Source organism: Bombina bombina, chromosome 7 (genome assembly GCF_027579735.1).
Source record: "Bombina bombina isolate aBomBom1 chromosome 7, aBomBom1.pri, whole genome shotgun sequence".
Lineage (NCBI taxonomy): Eukaryota > Metazoa > Chordata > Amphibia > Anura > Bombinatoridae > Bombina > Bombina bombina.
Window position 1 is genome coordinate 317,036,215 of NC_069505.1, and position 17,651 is coordinate 317,053,865.

Here is a 17,651-nt window from a genome sequence, read left to right on the forward strand (position 1 = left end):
TAGGAGCTCAGGAGAGTGCATGTGTCTTAAGCAATCTATGGCAGCAGTGTTTACAACTATGTAAAACATTGCCATAAACAGTGATGAAAACTGCTGGCAGATGGCTAAACAAACATACACGCTCCTGAGCTCACCTAGCATTAATCTATAACAAACTATATCAAGAGAACCAAACAAATGTAATAATAGAAGTAAATCTGAATGTTGTTTAAAATATCATGCTCTTACCAACGCATTAAAGTTTAATTTTAAATTTATTCTCCCATTAATAATTCATGCCTGGCTTCTGCTTGCTGTGAATTTTTCTATGCATATGGTGTTCATCTTGCATGGGACCGGTGAAAAGTGTGTTGGGCCTGGCTGCCAAACTGCATAGAAGCCAGGTAGAATTGTAACAAGTAGTAGCTTTTAGTAGCTCTTAAAATTGTGTTAGCCTCGCTGCAGCACTCAAAGTGCCACACATGACAGTGGTCCCATAAGTTTCAGAACCCAGATCTAAAGTGTACAGCCAAAATGTGTTAGACCAGTTTAATTAGCAGTATTTTTTATAATTTTTGTTAACTCATCTTGGTATTATGTGTTAATTTGCGGAGGTGTTTGCAGGGAGCTTGTTTGAAAAGTAAAATAAATAAATACAGATACTCGTCTACTTACGACCACGTTACGTTCTGACCTTCCGGTCGTAAGACGATTTGGACGTAAGTAAGTCGGTCAATATATATGGCATGTAAATAATATGGTCTATTGTAGGGTATGGGGCATATATTTCATGATTAATAATAACATAAGACTGCTTTATGACTTTCATTTTTATCTCCAAATCAAGAGCTTTCCTCTTCTTTGCCGCTACATGTTACCGGCTTTTTGGACTGCGACATGGTGAGAACCATGAAAAGGCTGCTGCTGCTTACAGTCAATTCTCGTCACACACAAGCACCGCCTTGCCTTTGCGCACATACACAAATAAGCATCGCCTTCAGTACGACACATGGTCGTAAGTACGGATGGTCATAAGTCGCATAGGTCGTAAGTCGACGAGTATCTGTAGTTTAATTGAATGACCAAAAACTTAGGATTTCAGTGAACATTTAAAATGTTATATTTGATTTAAGAATTTTGATCGGCTCCTCGTGGAATCGTCATTATGCCTACCAAAATATGAAAGAAAATGACAAGTAATTCAAACATTTTTAAATATGCGCTGTTTCCTCAAATATGAATGGTTGCTACGGTGATTAAATAATAACGAGACTGTCATGCACTGCAAGAAAATAAATGAACATCAGATTGCAATTTATCACCTGGAAACAGAGCATCTTTAAAATGAAGATAATTAAGCATTTGCTTACATTACCAAAAATTCACGATCAAAATGATGCATGCTCTACAATGAAGACAGAGAGAGAAAGAGAGAGAAATGGATATATATCATTATTTAGGTATTAAAAGATAGAAATTTATTACATACACATTTGTTAAACTGTAATAGCTGGTACAATTTTAAGGAAGACTGTGTGATAAACAATATATAATTTCATCTATACCTTTACATTATAATACACCCTGTGAAGTGCATTGTACGTAATAGAGTTCTCTATCATTTAAAGGTTGAGTGATAATTTAAAAAAGATATCTGCGCTTAGAGGGGTGTCAACCTAAATATCTTCTATTATTTATATGAAAGAGCAGTATTTTAATATGTTAAGATATTTGGGAATGGGAATGTTTAATTCTAAGCTATGCAAACTCGCTTTTAAACTCAGGAAGTGCAAATTTGCACACAACTCATCCCTAGCGACACTGTGCCTAATGGCTGATAGGGACAATTTCAACAGCCCTATTGGTGGACAGCTACTTGCCTAGAATCAAAGTTGAGTGCATTTCAGTTTTAAATAGAAGCATTTTTGCAATATACTTCCATTAGCTTCTAGTAAAAGATGTTACTGTTTTTTCAGCAGCATACGCACATATCCTGTGAATGCCCCAGTATTCAAGCTCAGAGAGTTGGTGACAGTATGTATTGCCTCTGTGGAGACTTAATTTGTTTCATACAAGCAACTGCTGACTCTGAGAAGGTGTGGTGTTGGAATGCTGGTGCACCAGGCACTACCAAGCATATGTGCGTATGCCGCTGAAAAACAATATTACATTTTACTAGAAGCATTTTTGCGAATGGAAGTATATTGCAAACAATTTATTTAAAATGTATATGCACATTTTAGTTTTGATCCCTCTAACCATTTAAAATTATTGTAAACTTTAACAAATTAAAGCCCAGTATCAAATAATACTCTTAAAAACAGGGGCACTTTAATTCATTAAAGTTTAGAAAGATGCTTATTTTTAAAAATAATTACCTTTTGCATTATGGTAAGCATAACGCCGATCCTCCGCCTGCATCTGATGAATTCATTAACAAATAGATGACTAATTCGGTTTCCTCCAATTGTTGCGTTGCCCTACGAGCTGGATGCCAAAGGAGACACACAATGATTGGAGGAAGCCGGATTCGTCATCGATCTGCTAAGGAAAGAAGCAGATGCGGGCGGAGGATCGGCGTGATGTTTGTAAGGTAAGTATTTTAAAAAATAAGCATCTTTGTAAACTTTAATGAATTAAAGTGCCCCTATTTTTAAGAGTATTATTTTGATACTGGGCTTTAATTCGTGAAGCATTGTTTTCTCACCCATTCTGCTTACCTATAGTAAAAACAATCATAGGATGAAGCACCAAACTGTAAAAGGTAGATCGTATAGGAGAGGCAACAGGGCACCTTTTAAACTTAAGACTACAGATAGGACTACAAATGCAGTGTATAAATAGTAAATGTGACATTAATAAACACATTCCATAAAACACTGAAAAACGATTTGTTAGATTTCCTTTTACTTGTGCTGGAAGCTGCTGTGTTGTCAAATCTGTTTTGTGTGTAGAACAAAGACAGGATAGCCTGATTCTCCCTCCCTTAAAGGGACATTAAACACTAAAGGCTAGATTTATCAAAGCCATTCTCCTTTAATCCCATCCAAAATAGCGCATACGACCTGATCGTCATATTCATCACAGCACTCTGCGCCTATAATTGCGCAAATCTAAAAGAAACTTCTTCGCACTCCGCTTGCATTCGCCTAGGCGCACAGACCTGCTCCCGAGTGCAACAATATACATTAGTAATAGGCATAATTTAACAGCCCGACCTACAAATACGCCCAGTTTCTTATTTATTAATGCTTTGCGCTGATAGGGAACTGCAATTTCGGCTTCAATTGCGTGTTGTATATTTCGCCATACAGACTGAGGCGAACACCATTATAATACATGCTTTTACATCTTGTGATGCAGTACTTCTTTTAACTAATTTTTCAAAAGGCTCAGAGCCAAGAAGAGACTGTTATTGCCAGAAATGTGCGCTTCCACTGGCGCATATGGGTACCAACAGTTTTATATATATATATATATATATAAAACACAGAAAGCATGCGGTAAGTCAGCTCAACCCAATTTAGTAGAGTATAGATAAACCCCTGATATTTAAATAGTTATATCTGGGGGTGCACGGGAGCATTGAAAAATAGTATGACCAATAGTAGAAGGGAATAGGGAGGAAAGAGGGAAGGGGGAAAAGGAAAGGGAATTAGGATATAAAATGCGCTATGCCAGCACAAATCATGTCAACTAAGTGAAAATTATAACCCCTCCATGTGGATGCCTGTGAGTCTAGGGAATTATAAGCCCCTCCTAATCTATAAGCATAAAAACCACTAGTCATAGGTATATGCAGAAAAACGTATATAAATTGTAATATTACAAAAATATATAAGAACAAGTTAAATATACAATAAAAATTCTATAACCTAAATATAGCAAGAACAACCTATCTACCAATGGCCATTGGGAATAATTGAAAAAATGTGCACAGTGTCCGTGGTGAACAATCAATTATTGGTCAGATGGTTTTAAAGGACAAGTCATTCTCAAAAGTATCAAAAATATGCAGCGTGTGTGTCCAAAGCTTATGAACAATGTTCAGCCTGTGTTATTTAAGAGACAGCAGCAGTTATTGTTTGAAGCAGTGTAATGCCAAGCAGAATACAGATGAAGCAAAGCAATGCAGCAATATGGCGTTACGAAGGGTGGTAACAGTTCCCAGATATAACAGAGGGTACTTGCTATAGGGTACTACCTACTGAGGGATAGCCCTCACTCAAGGGACCCACTGTATAGACAAGCACTATGGACTGATCTCACCCGTTCTTTGTATAGGAAGTGATTTCCATATTCCGGTAGGTCACAAGGTAGACTCGATGAAATGCTGGCCGTGCCGTTTCTTCATATATAGTCCGGTGCAATAAATCAGCTGCGTCTCTTGTATATGTTCACACAGTAGCAATGATACTCTCGATATCCTAATGGTCCAAGGGATCCAGGGTCCTCAGCTTGCCTAGCTGAGGTGTGCAGTACAAATTACGCTTACACGTGTTTCGCCGCCAGGGCAACTCAATGCGGCTTTCTCTAAGCGTGCCTTCATCTGTATTCTGCTTGGCATTACTGTACATTGTTTCAAACAATCACTGCTGCTGTCTCTTAAATAACACATTGTTCATAAGCTTTGGACACACGCTGCATATTTTTGATACTTTTGAGACTGACTTTTCCTTTAAGACCATCTGACCAATAATTGATTGTTCACCACGGACACTGTGCACATTTTTTCAATAATTTTTTCAATAATTCCCAATGGCCATTGGTAGATAGGTTGTTCTTGCTGTATTTAGGCTATAGAATTTTTATTGGATATTTAACTTGTTCTTATATATTTTTGTAATATTACAATTTATATACGTTTTTCTGCATATACCTATGACTAGTGGTTTTTATGCTTATAGATTAGGAGGGGCTTATAATTCCCTAGACTCACAGGCTTGACATTCACATGGAGGGGTTATAATTTTCACTTAGTTGACATGATTTGTGCTGGCATAGCGCATTTTATATCCTAATTCCCTTTCCTTTTCCCCCTTCCCTTCTACTATTGGTCATATATATATATATATATATATATATATATATATATATATATATATATATATATATATATATATATATATATATATATACTGATATATTTATTTTTGCAATCATTATATAATATAAATAGAAGCTAAATATTAACTTAAACGTTTTTTTTTAATAACCAAAATATGGCAGCGTAAATATTTATAGGGATGTAACTGTAATAAATAGGGAGTAAATGCTGTTTCCGACAGGCGAAATATATCATTATTACGCCCCAGCTTGCCTGCGTAAAGTTACGTCTATTTCTTTGATAAATTCTGGCGCACATGTGCGCTTCTCCGGAGGCGAGCTGGGGCGCAGTTACAGGCGAGGCACATACAGAGTTCGCCTAGCCTTTGATAAATCTAGCCCTAAGGGTTTTCTGGTTTGGCGAGATTCTATAAGATGTCTCTCGTCAGTATGATGAGGCCACTCAGTGGTTGTTTTAAAGACAATTTTTATCTTGAGAATTATGTATCTCATTAAGGGGAGTTCACTTATATGATTTATATTAAAGAGAGACACATACTTTACAAGATAATACTCAGTAAAATAAGCTGATTTCTCTCCGGCGAGTTTTTTTAAATTTTTTTAGAATCAGGCCCCAAGTAGGTTTTATAACATAGTATTAAGGATATTACCCATCTCCCTCTAGACCACTGGTTTTCAAACCTGTCCTCAGGCCAGATTTTGAGGACATCTGAACTAGAGCACAGGTAAAATAATCAGATAAGTAAATATTGGTTATTTAACCTTCTCTTACCCAAGGTAATCCTGAAAATCTGGCTTGTAAGGGAGCCCAGTGCTCTAGTCAGAGATTGCTATGTTGAAATGTATATGCCATTGCAATTGCAGTGCTGACCTGTTTGCACATGTGCAGCCACTCTTTTAAATGCCTGCAGTGTAACCTACGTTCCAAAATGTCGGTGTCACTCATACAGTAATTAGACATGGTGCATGAAATGTATTTAGCGTTTAATGTCACTTCTTGCGTTTGTTTATATATATATATATATATATATATATATATATATGGTAACATTTACAGTAATAAATCAATATAGGCAGAGATGAACCAGCTCATACTTTTTGCAGTTTATAATCACTCAACCTGTATCTGGTTAAAAAAAATGCACTGCAGCTCCCAGCACAAAATAATACAAAGTTACATCGCAATATCCACACCAGCACATTTCTAAATAACTTTTTTACTATTATTATTAGGAATGCATCGAAAACACATTGAGTAAAGTTTATAATGAGGTAATAACTAAAAGTGCATTAATATAGACTAAACTTCCATCACTGTGGATTCTGCTACAAATAGCATTGAGTAAAAGCAGCTGCATTTAGGCACAATATGGTTTTGCAAAATACAGAGATGTGCAAAAGCCCAGGCATGCTTGAGACAGACAAAGCAGCTGTTATCTGTCAATGGACCAGAAAGGGAAAAAAAAAAAAAAATTGTCCAAATAATAGAGCCCTGTCAAATGTATATGGTATAATGAGTCCACTGTAAATGAGAACAGTTCAAACTTTTAGATTATTATACTAGCTTGCAGGTTTTAAGCATTACCCTGAGCTCTAGATGGGACCAATTACCTTCAATATAAGTATTAGAATGAGGGAAGCGACCTCACTTTTAAAGAGAAGATGCCCCTCTATCTATAAAACGGGTATATTACATTACAAGATGGTAGTCAGTTGATCACCATGGCAACGGTGATGGCATATAGAACAAAATCGTGGGGCCTGGAAAGACCCTTGTTTTAAAGGAGCAGCACTCCAATTTCAATAAGAAGTCCTATGTCTATCAAACTGCTAGGTGATTGTCAAAACTCTCTCAAGGCACTTTCTGTATATTGAGACCCTGGCACCTCCAAAGCAGGCCTAATCAACCCAAGATCATGCCACACCTGGCAGCCAATGCTATCCTCATTTTGTTGTGTTATTACCGTTATCATAGATTGTTTCTCTGAGACAACTAAAATAAACACACTATATACGATTATTTCTTGTGTGTAACATTAATTAAAACAAACCTGAAATAATGTCACTGTACTATGCGAGTTTGGAATTAGATAAGGAACATACATACACTGTCAAAATGAGTTCACCCTTAGTGAAATCAGAATTTTGTGTAGATTTAAAATGCATCATATTTTTTATGGCAAGATTTTATTCCTACTCTCTTCATAAAGTGGAAGATGTAACAGGGACAAAAAAAAAAGAAAATGTATGCTTATCAGATAAATTTGTTTCTTTTTAGACACGATGAGTCCATGGATCATCTTAATTACTTATGGGATATTCACCTCCTGGTCAGCAGGAGGAGGCAAAGAGCATCACAGCAGAGCTGTTAAATAGCTCCTCCCCTCCCTCTCCAGTCATTCGACCGAAGTTAGAAAGAGAAAGGAAAAGCCAAGGTGCAGAGGTGTCTGAAGTTTACAATAATTAACAACCTGTCTTAAAAGAGCAGGGCGGGCCATGGACTCATTGTGTCTAAAAAGAAACAAATTTATCAGGTAAGCTTACATTTTCTTTTCTTTTTAAAGACACGAGTCCACGGATCATCTTCATTACTTATGAGATACAATACCCAAGCTAGAGGATACAGATAAAGGAGGGACAAGACAGAGAACCTAAACGGAAGGCACCACTGCTTGAAGAACCTTTCTCCCAAAAGCAGCCTCAGCCGAGGCAAAAGTATCAAATTTATAGAATTTAGAAAAAGTGTGAAGAGAGGACCAAGTTGCAGCCTTGCAAATCTGTTCTATAGAAGCTTCATTTTTGAATGCCCATGAAGAAGCAACAGCCCTAGTTGAATGAGCCGTAACGCTCTCAAGAGGCTGCTGTCCAGCAGTCTCATATGCAAAACGGAGGATACTCTTCAGCCAAAAAGAAAGAGGTAGCCGTAGCTTTCTGACCCTTACGTTTTCCAGAGAACATTACAAACAAAGAAGAGGACTGGCGAAAATCCTTAGTTGCTTGTAAATAAAACTTTAAAGCATGGACCACGTCCAAATTGTGCAAAAGACGTTCCTTCTGAGAAGAAGGATTAGGACATAAGGAAGGAACCACAATCTCCTGATCAATGTTCCTATCTGAAACAACCTTAGGAAGAAAACCTAGCTTAGTACGTAAAACTACCTTATCTGAATGGAAAATAAGATAAGGTAAAGAGTATTGCAACGCCGAGAGCTCAGGCACTACGAGCTGAAGAAATAGCAACAAGAAATAAAACTTTCCAAGATAATAACAATATCTAAGGAATGCATAGGCTCAAACTGAGCCCCTTGAAGAACTCTTAGAACTAAATTCAGACTCCATGGAGGAGTAACTGGTTTGAACACAGGCCTGATCCTAACCAAGGCCTGACAAAAAGATTGTACATCTGGGACATCTGCCAGACGTTTGTGTAACAAAATAGATAAAGCAGAGATTTGACCCTTTAGGGAACTTGTCGATAAACCCTTCTCCAAATCTTCTTGGAGAAAAGACATGAGTAGCCCTTGGATTCACACCAATAGAGATATTTAAGCCATAACTTATGGTAAATCCTTCTAGTGACAGGCTTGAGAGCCTGAAGCATGGTCTCTATGACCGAATCAGAAAAACCCTGCTTGGATAAGATTAAGAATTCAATCTCCAAGCAGTCAGCTTCAGAGAAACTAGATTTGGGTGAAGGAAGGGCCCTTGAATTAGAAGGTCCTTCCTCAACGGAAGTCTCCAAGGTGGCAGAGATGACATGTCCACCAGATCTGCATACCAAATCCCGCGAGGCCAAGCAGGAGCAATGAGGATCACCGATGCCTTCTGCTGTTTGATTTGAGCAATGATCCGAGGAAGAAGTGAAAACGGGGGAAATAGGTATGCTAGGCTGAAGGACCAAGGAACCGCCAGAGCATCTATCAGTTCCGCTTGGGGATCCCTGGACTTCGATCCGTATCTCGGGAGCTTGGCATTCTGACTAGATGCCATGAGATCTAGCTCCAGCCGACCCCATCTGAGAATCAAGTTAAAGAACACTTCCAGATGGAGTTCCCACTCTCCCGGATGAAAAGTCTGCCTGCTCAAAAAATCCGCCTTCCAGTTGTCCACCCCTGGGATGTGGATCGCTGACAGATGGCAAGAATGGGCCTCCGCCCACTGGATTATCTTGGGTACCTCGGTCATCGCTAAGGAACTCCTCGTTCCTCCCTGATGATTTATGTAAGCCACTGACGTTATGTTGTCCGACTGGAATCTGATAAACTGGGCCGAAGTCAACTGAGGCCAGGCCAGAAGAGCATTGAAGATCGCTCTTAGTTCAAGAATGTTTATAGGAAGACCAGACTCTGCCTGAGTCCATACTCCCTGAGCCTTTAGGGAAGCCCAGACAGCTCCCCACCCTAGAAGGCGTTTGTTGTCACAATCAACCAGGACGGTCTGCAAAAGCAGGTTCCCTGGGATAGATGATCTGGAGACAACCACCATAGAAGAGAGTCCCTCGTCTCCTGTTCCAGGGTTATTCGAGGAGACAAGTCTGCATAATCTCCATTCCACTGCCTGAGCATGTTTAACTAACATGTCTGACCAAGAAAGTGTTGAGGTGATTTATCTTGTCATTTCTGAGGTGGTGGAGAGGATAAAGAAGCAGTTTCTGCTTCCTAAATTTGTGGTTTGCAGGCTCACTCATGTAACCCTTCAACACAGAGCCTCAAAAGCTGCATGTTGTTTAATAAATCTTGCTTTTGATATGGCTTAGATCCATTGTGTAAATGAGTATATTATGGCATTGTTTCTCAACCGCGGTCCTCAAGTACCCCCAACAGGCCAGGTTTTCATTATAGCTGAACAAGTGTACAGGTGAAATAATCAGCTGATAGGTGAGAGCAAATTAGTAACCATGGTTACTGATCAGCTGATTACAGTTGAGAAACACTGTTTTAAGGGGTATGAGATAGCAGAGGGACTGAAGATTTATTGTGGGGTAAAATAGATGTAAGAGAGACTAGAGTCAAAATTAAATATTCATGGTTCAGGTACAGTGTTCAATTAAAGAACCTCTAAATATGCTAGAGTTACATAATCAATAAATGCTTTAGAAGAAGACAACGCAATAACACATGCTCTGTTTTTTAAATGAGCAGTAGATTTTTTTCTAACAAATTTAATCATTTACTATAATTTCCCTGTCCCCTCTATCATGTGACAACTAATCTGCCAATCACAGACTGAAACATATACACATTATCTTTTTTAAATTGTACGTTCTGAATCGTGAAACTTTAATTTTGATTTCCAATATCTAAAAATATAAAAAAATTATGTTTAGAAGTGTTATTAACAGGACATTGTATGCAAAAAGTGCATACACTCATTGGGACATACAATCTTTGCATTACTGACCCTAGCTAACTATGGAGCAGCATAGAGTAAAATCATCACACAGAACCTTAAAATGGCCGAATTTTTCTTAATTCTCTAGAAACATGGAAGACCTGGTGAGTGGCGAGTTGCCTTCCATAGAAAGTAAACAAGCTCTCTGGAATGGAAAATCTATTAACAAAATTAATGCAATTTGTCAGCCATAAAAGGATGATAGGCTGACCATGCCACAACTAGACTACCGCTTAACGACTGAATAACTACTGCAGTTGTCAATTTACATAATAGGCCACCAGGTAAATGTAAGAACAGACTGGAACCTACTTATGATAAACGCATATAGGCTTTTAATGCCTCCAAGCAGGCACCACAAATATGGACATCTAGAGGTATGCTACTTTACACACTAGCAGCCTGTTCACAAACCAGATGTATGCCTGCATAAAGGGCCAATAATTCCTTCACAGAACCTGATGTTTATTCAGGAAGGCATCATGAACTACGTAACATTTTTTAACTCTTCTTTTTAATCAAATAAAGGTAACAGAGGAGTGTATGCTATAATATGCACAGCTAAATATCATTTAATTTGTCGCCACTTTGGAAGGGAGCCAGTTGAAACTGATTCCATAAAAATTCCACCAAGAACATAATATAATGTAAGTACCGGTGCAAATCCAGAATTCCAAAATCTAGAATTATTCTGATATCCAAACTTTTTTCATTAATATTTAAAATAAAATAAAAATTAAAATGAATTTCCCCATACCAGTAAGTCACATTCTTCTCTGCATCTTTTGATTTAGCTTTTGTGTTCTAAAAGGCAAACGCTAGTCTATATTTATTTTAAACAACTATTACCTTTCCGATTACAGTACTGTGCTATCTTTTGGATTGTACCATGTAAACAAAAGTTTTAAAAATAATATAAAACCTCCTTTATGTCTTATGTATGACATAAGATGTTGTTTGCACTTGGACCCATTTACTTTCCAAGTTGTCCCATTTTCCATATGGAAATATACTGAAATCCAAAATATTCGAAAAACCAAAGGTTTTCTGGTCCCAAGCAGTTTGGATAAAAGGTTTTGTAGCTGTACCACATAGATCTAGCATGTACAAAACAAAAAGGTGATGTGAGATATGGATACGCTCTTTTTTTATTTTCCTTTATAAGAGAATCAAGATGACCCATCTCTCAGGCTTTTCAGACTTACCCAGCTCTGATAATTTCATATTTCATGAAATAGAAGATAGACTATATGTAAACAGTTCCTCACCCCCAAGAAATGCTGCCTGTAGTGATTTAGCTTAGATAATCCACTATCAGGTTATGCTGACAACGTGATATAAATCAGATCCATACAGTTTTAACAAAAAGGAATGAGTCTGCATATTTACTAGCTTTTATAGCTAGATTGCTACATAAATGTTTTATTATAAAAGTGTATAGTGTCCATTTACCCAAGACTTTAAACCCTCACTGTATTAGTGCTGAGCAACTGACTCATTTGGTTTTCATTACCAGAGATGTATGTACAGTTTCTTTAGTGGTTGCTACAAACATATTTTAGCTTTTCCAACCAAGGAAGGTGGTATTTCTGTACTGCCTTAACGAGGCATAATATTAACATTACTTGCAATATAATAAAAGCATATTATTTGGAGACCCCCAATAATCAATACTGCATAAAACAAAGATTCTCAAATCTGAGAATATCATATAGAATTTCCATTATGTATGCCCCTCTTTTGCAAGGAAATGGCATTGGCAAGCTTGGTCCAACTGCAGTAACAAGCCTGGATTGGCTCCTATAAATTAGGAAATTGGTGGGGTGAGTTTCACCATTTGAAAAAAAAAGTATCACTATATTAGCTCAGCTGATGTGTCAATGTATTGCAATACTACAAAAAAGTCTTAATTATGTTTTTACATAAGCATGTTCATATTAAAGATTTATATTTCATTAACCCCCCTTGCTGCCAGAGAAGACTGCAACACATTAAGTACAAATGCGGTGTTACCTTCTTAGGAAAGCACAAGGTTAAAAGTTTATTGTAGAGCAGCAAGAGCTATTAGTTAATATAGAATCTCAATTAAAATTGTAAAAAATTTTGTACATGGTTGCATTTGAATAGTTCTTATGACTGCCAACCCTAAGAAAGTTGCATCCTTTTTCATGGAAAAATACAAGAAAAATCCTTGTGGTTCCAAAGATCTGTAATTTGTGCGTGTCTGAATTATCCTTAAACTCTTCATAAAATAAAATGTAGTAATAAAATCAAATTATCTACATTTTTTTCATGAGATAAATTATCCCAAGATCACAACAATTCTCCAAACTCCAGTTAGAAACCATAGGGGCCCTCTAGCATAAGAGTGAGTCAGAGAGGGGTGAAGGTAAGAGACTTACAGAAAACCTATACTCGGGACATGATACAGAATTTTTCTTTCTTTCATGGTTTAGATAGAACATACAATTTTAAACAACTTTCCAATTTACTTCTACTATCTAATTTGCTTCATACTCTTTGTATCCTTTGTTGAAAAGCATATCTAGGTAGACTCAGGAGCAGCAATGTACTAACGGGAGCTAGCTGCTGATTTGTGAAACAAAAAGAATGAAGCAAATTGGAAAATAGAGATGTGCATTTGTATCTTTTGTGAGGATCTGAATGCGGAAGTAAGCCACGGCTCATGCTCTTTAGATATTTTCGTAGCCGAATTGATTCTTGTAAAAGATCCCTGCTCTAAGATCTGGATTAGCAGAGATCTTAGTGCGGGGATCTTTTACAGGATTTAATTCGGATACAAAAATATCCAAAGGGCACAAACCGCTGCTTACTTCTGCATTGGGATCCTCACGAATGATCCGAATGTGCATACCTACTGAAAAACTGTTTAATATTGTATGCGCTATCTGAAAAATAAAAGGAAAGCTTTGGGTTTCAGTCCCTTCAAGAGAGAGAGAGCGAGAGAGACAGGAAAAGGCTCATGCTGGAACAGGAAAAGGCCTTCTCCAAACTGTTGCCACACACTCTTTACTGGAACTAACTGGGGCCAGCCCATTTAGGTAAGTAGTGTTCTCCCTGCACCTCCAACACCTATATATACAGTATATAGTGAAGCATGATTTATCACACCAGAGAACATGTTTCCACTGATCAAGAGTCCAGTGGTGGCGTGATTTGCACCACTCCAGCTCAAAGATGCTTCCACTTCCCAATAATAATACTTACATTTGAACCAGGCAGATCTAGTAGTGCAGACATTTTTTGTGACAAAAGTAGCATACTATGGCAGCACCTCGTTTAAAATTACTGAGCTGTTCAGTACAGCCGTTATACTGCCATTGCTTTTCTATGGAGATTATATGACTATGTGCTGGATTTTTAGCACACACACACACACACATATATATATAGATAGATACAGTGGATATAAAAAGTCTACACAGGATTCTGTGATGTAAAAAAATTTAGATTTGCCCACTCTTCTTTGCAAAAACACTCCAAATCTGTCAGATTGTGAGGGCATCTCTTGTGCACAGCCCTCTTCAGATCACCCCACAGATTTTCGATCGGATTCAGGTCTGGGCCATTCCAAAACTTTAATCTTCTTCTGGTGAAGCCATTCCTTTGTTGATTTGGATGTATGCTTTGGGTCATTGTCATAATGAAAGATGAAGTTCCTCTTCATGTTCAGCTTTCTAGCAGAAGCCTGAAGGTTTTGTGCCAATATTGACTGGTATTTGGAATTGTTCATAATTCCCTCTACCTTGACTAAGGCCCCAGTTCCAGCTAACGAAAAACAGCTCCAAAGCATGATGCTGCCACCACCATGCTTCGCTGTGGGTAGGGCGTTCTTTTTGTGATGTGCAGTGTTGTTTTTGCGCCAAACATATCTTTTGGAAATATTGCCAAAAAGTTCAACATTAGTTTCATCAGATCATAACACCTTTTCACACATGCTTTTGGTAGACTTCAGATGTGTTTTTGCAAAATTTAGCCAGGCTTGGATGTTTTTCTTGGTAAGAAAAGGCTTCCGTCTTGCCACTCTACCCCATAGCCCAGACATATGAAGAATACGGGAGATTGTTGTCACATGTACCACACAGCCAGTACTTGCCAGATATTCCTGCAGCTCCTTTAATATTGCTGTAGACCTCTTGGCAGCCTCCAAGACCAGTTTTCTTATCTTTTCATCAATTTTGGAGGGACATCCAGTTCTTGGTAATGTCACTGTTGTGCCATATTTTCTCCACTTGATGATGACTGTCTTCACTGTGTTCCATTGTATATCTAATGCCTTGGAAATTCTTTTGTACCCTTCTCCTGACTGATACCTTTTAACAATGAGATCCCTCTGATGCTTTGGGAGATCTCTGCAGACCATGGCTTTTGCTGTAGGATTCAACTAAGAAAATGTCAGGAAAGACCAACTACAACAGCTGAACTTTATTTGGGGTTAATCAGCTACATCTTCAGTTATGCAACCACATTATTTTAGGTTTTTCTGTTTACTTACCTCCTCCTAAAATATTTTAGTTTGTTTTTCAATTGAGTTGTACAGTTTATAAATCACATTAAAAATGGAAAAGGTTCTGAAATGATTTATCTTTGACTCATTTATTTACATCACGGAAACCTGACATTTTAACAGGGGTGTGTAGACTTTCTATATCCACTGTATATCTATATACACAGCTTACATGATAATTACTCATGACATTTTTAAAAATCAACAAAGATGCATGAGGATGGTTACAGCATAATATAACTCCAGAAAGCTATTTACAATTATTATATTCAAGCCGTCAGGAAATGCATGTTTGTACACAATGGATACTGAAGTATCCATTGCTTACTTGCTGAAAGGGATGACCCCCACAGAAGACAGGCACAAGGAAGTTTATACAACACATGAATGTCCATTTTCAGAAAACATACTGTAATGATTTTTTAAAATAGTTTCCTTTCATTACGAACAGGCTACAAATTTACAAAGAGGGGCCGGACACAACTAGGAGGAGGAGGGGGCTCTGTCTGAGGGTTACCTATATTCAGGTAACCAGGGGAGTGGTCAGTTCTGTCCACACCCCTTTGGTAGAGGGTTCTCACTGGCAAGTATAACTAGGGAGGGCCAAGATAAATTATTTCAATGTCTTTTTAAGTCACAAAAGTACAGGAAGGGAAAATTTAGGGAAAATGTCAAAGTAAATGTCTGAGCGGAGTGAGCATGCCATGGCTGTAGCAAATGGTAGAGAAGAGGCAGTTAATCTGGATATATGCAAATGTAATGCACGTGACAAAAGCCAGCACACATGGCATAGCGCAAGCTACGTACGCTGGTCTCCTATACCCTGCTGGTAACTTACCTTACCACAGCCTCTAACTCAGAAAGGAAAGAAAAGAAATTCTTCATTATTGTATTTCAGTTTTGTCAATTTGAACACTAGCTCAGGGAATGCCAGCCTGGCAGATCTGATCAAGGAAATTATCTTATATATATATATATATATATATATATATATATATATATATATATATATATATATATATATATATATATATATATATATATATATATATATAAAACTATTGCATTTAAGCTCAATTAATTTATTGAATATTAAAATATTTATTAATGATAAACCCTTAAAATAGTACATTAAACACTATGATTATAAAATGCACCAGGACCACTTTGTTTTATCATATAAAAGGAATAATGGGCAAAAACAACCCCCTTCGGCATAGAATGACCATATAAAACCTTATAAAGGGACCATGAAACTCAATTTTTTTTTTTATTTCCTGACTTAGAAACAGCATGCAATTTTAAACAACTTTCCAATTTACTTCTATTATCTAATTTGCTTCATTCTCTTGCTATGCTTTGTTGAACAGCATATCTAGATCGGCTCAGTAGCTGCTGATTGGTGGCTGCACATAGATGCTTTGTGTGATTGGCTCACCCATGTGCATTGCTATTTCTTCAACAAAGGATATCTAAAGAATGAAGCAAATTAGATAATAGAAGTAAATTGGAAAGTTGTTGAAAAACAGAATTTATGCTTAACTGATAAATTACTTTCTCTTGCGGTGTATCCAGTCCACGGATTCATCCTTTACTTGTGGAATATTCTCATTCCCTACAGGAAGTGGCAAAGAGAGCACACAGCAAAGCTGTCCATATAGCTCCCCCTCTAGCTCCACCCCCCAGTCATTCGACCAAAGGTTAGGAAGAAAAAACAGAATTTATGCTTACCTGATAAATTACTTTCTCCAACGGTGTGTCCGGTCCACGGCGTCATCCATAACTTGTGGGAATATTCTCTTCCCCAACAGGAAATGGCAAAGAGCACAGCAAAAGCTGTCCATATAGCCCCTCCCAGGCTCCGCCCCCCCAGTCATTCGACCGACGGTTAAGAGAAAAAAAGGAGAAACTATAGGGTGCCGTGGTGACTGTAGTGTATAGAGAAAGAAATTTTTCAAACCTGATTAAAAAACCAGGGCGGGCCGTGGACCGGACACACCGTTGGAGAAAGTAATTTATCAGGTAAGCATAAATTCTGTTTTCTCCAACATTGGTGTGTCCGGTCCACGGCGTCATCCATAACTTGTGGGAACCAATACCAAAGCTTTAGGACACGGATGAAGGGAGGGAGCAAATCAGGTTACCTAAACAGAAGGCACCACAGCTTGCAAAACCTTTCTCCCAAAAATAGTCTCCGAAGAAGCATAAGTATCAAATTTGTAGAATTTGGCAAAAGTGTGCAGAGAAGACCAAGTCGCTGCCTTACATATCTGATCAACAGAAGCCTCGTTCTTGAAGGCCCATGTGGAAGCCACAGCCCTAGTAGAGTGAGCTGTGATTCGTTCAGGAGGCTGCCGTCCGGCAGTCTCATAAGCCAATCGGATGATGCTTTTCAGCCAGAAAGAAAGAGAGGTAGCAGTAGCTTTTTGTCCTCTCCTCTTACCAGAATAAATGACCAACAAAGAAGAAGTTTGTCTGAAATCCTTTGTTGCTTCTAAATAGAACTTTAAAGCACGGACTACATCTAAATTGTGTAACAAACGTTCCTTCTTTGAAACTGGATTCGGACACAAAGAAGGAACAACTATTTCCTGGTTAATATTCTTGTTGGAAACAACTTTTGGAAGAAAACCAGGCTTGGTACGCAAAACAACCTTATCTGAATGGAACACCAGATAGGGTGGAT

The 17,651-nt window shown here is 37.8% G+C and overlaps 1 protein-coding gene across 5 annotated transcripts in view; it reads right to left on the bottom strand.

Annotated features, from left to right (window-relative positions):
• The window catches only part of PXK (PX domain containing serine/threonine kinase like), a 274,909-nt gene that overhangs the window by 9,607 nt on the left and 247,651 nt on the right, over positions 1-17,651 (bottom strand). Inside the window, exon 18 of one of the 5 annotated variants that reach the window (XM_053720960.1) lies at positions 1,350-1,384. The exons of 3 other annotated variants lie outside the window; for them this stretch is intronic. In XM_053720960.1, coding sequence (XP_053576935.1) covers positions 1,368-1,384 — 17 coding nt within the window. In that variant the 3' untranslated portion in view covers positions 1,350-1,367. The remainder of the gene's footprint in view (positions 1-1,349; positions 1,385-17,651) is intronic. One more of the 5 variants, XM_053720961.1, reaches the window with a different exon arrangement.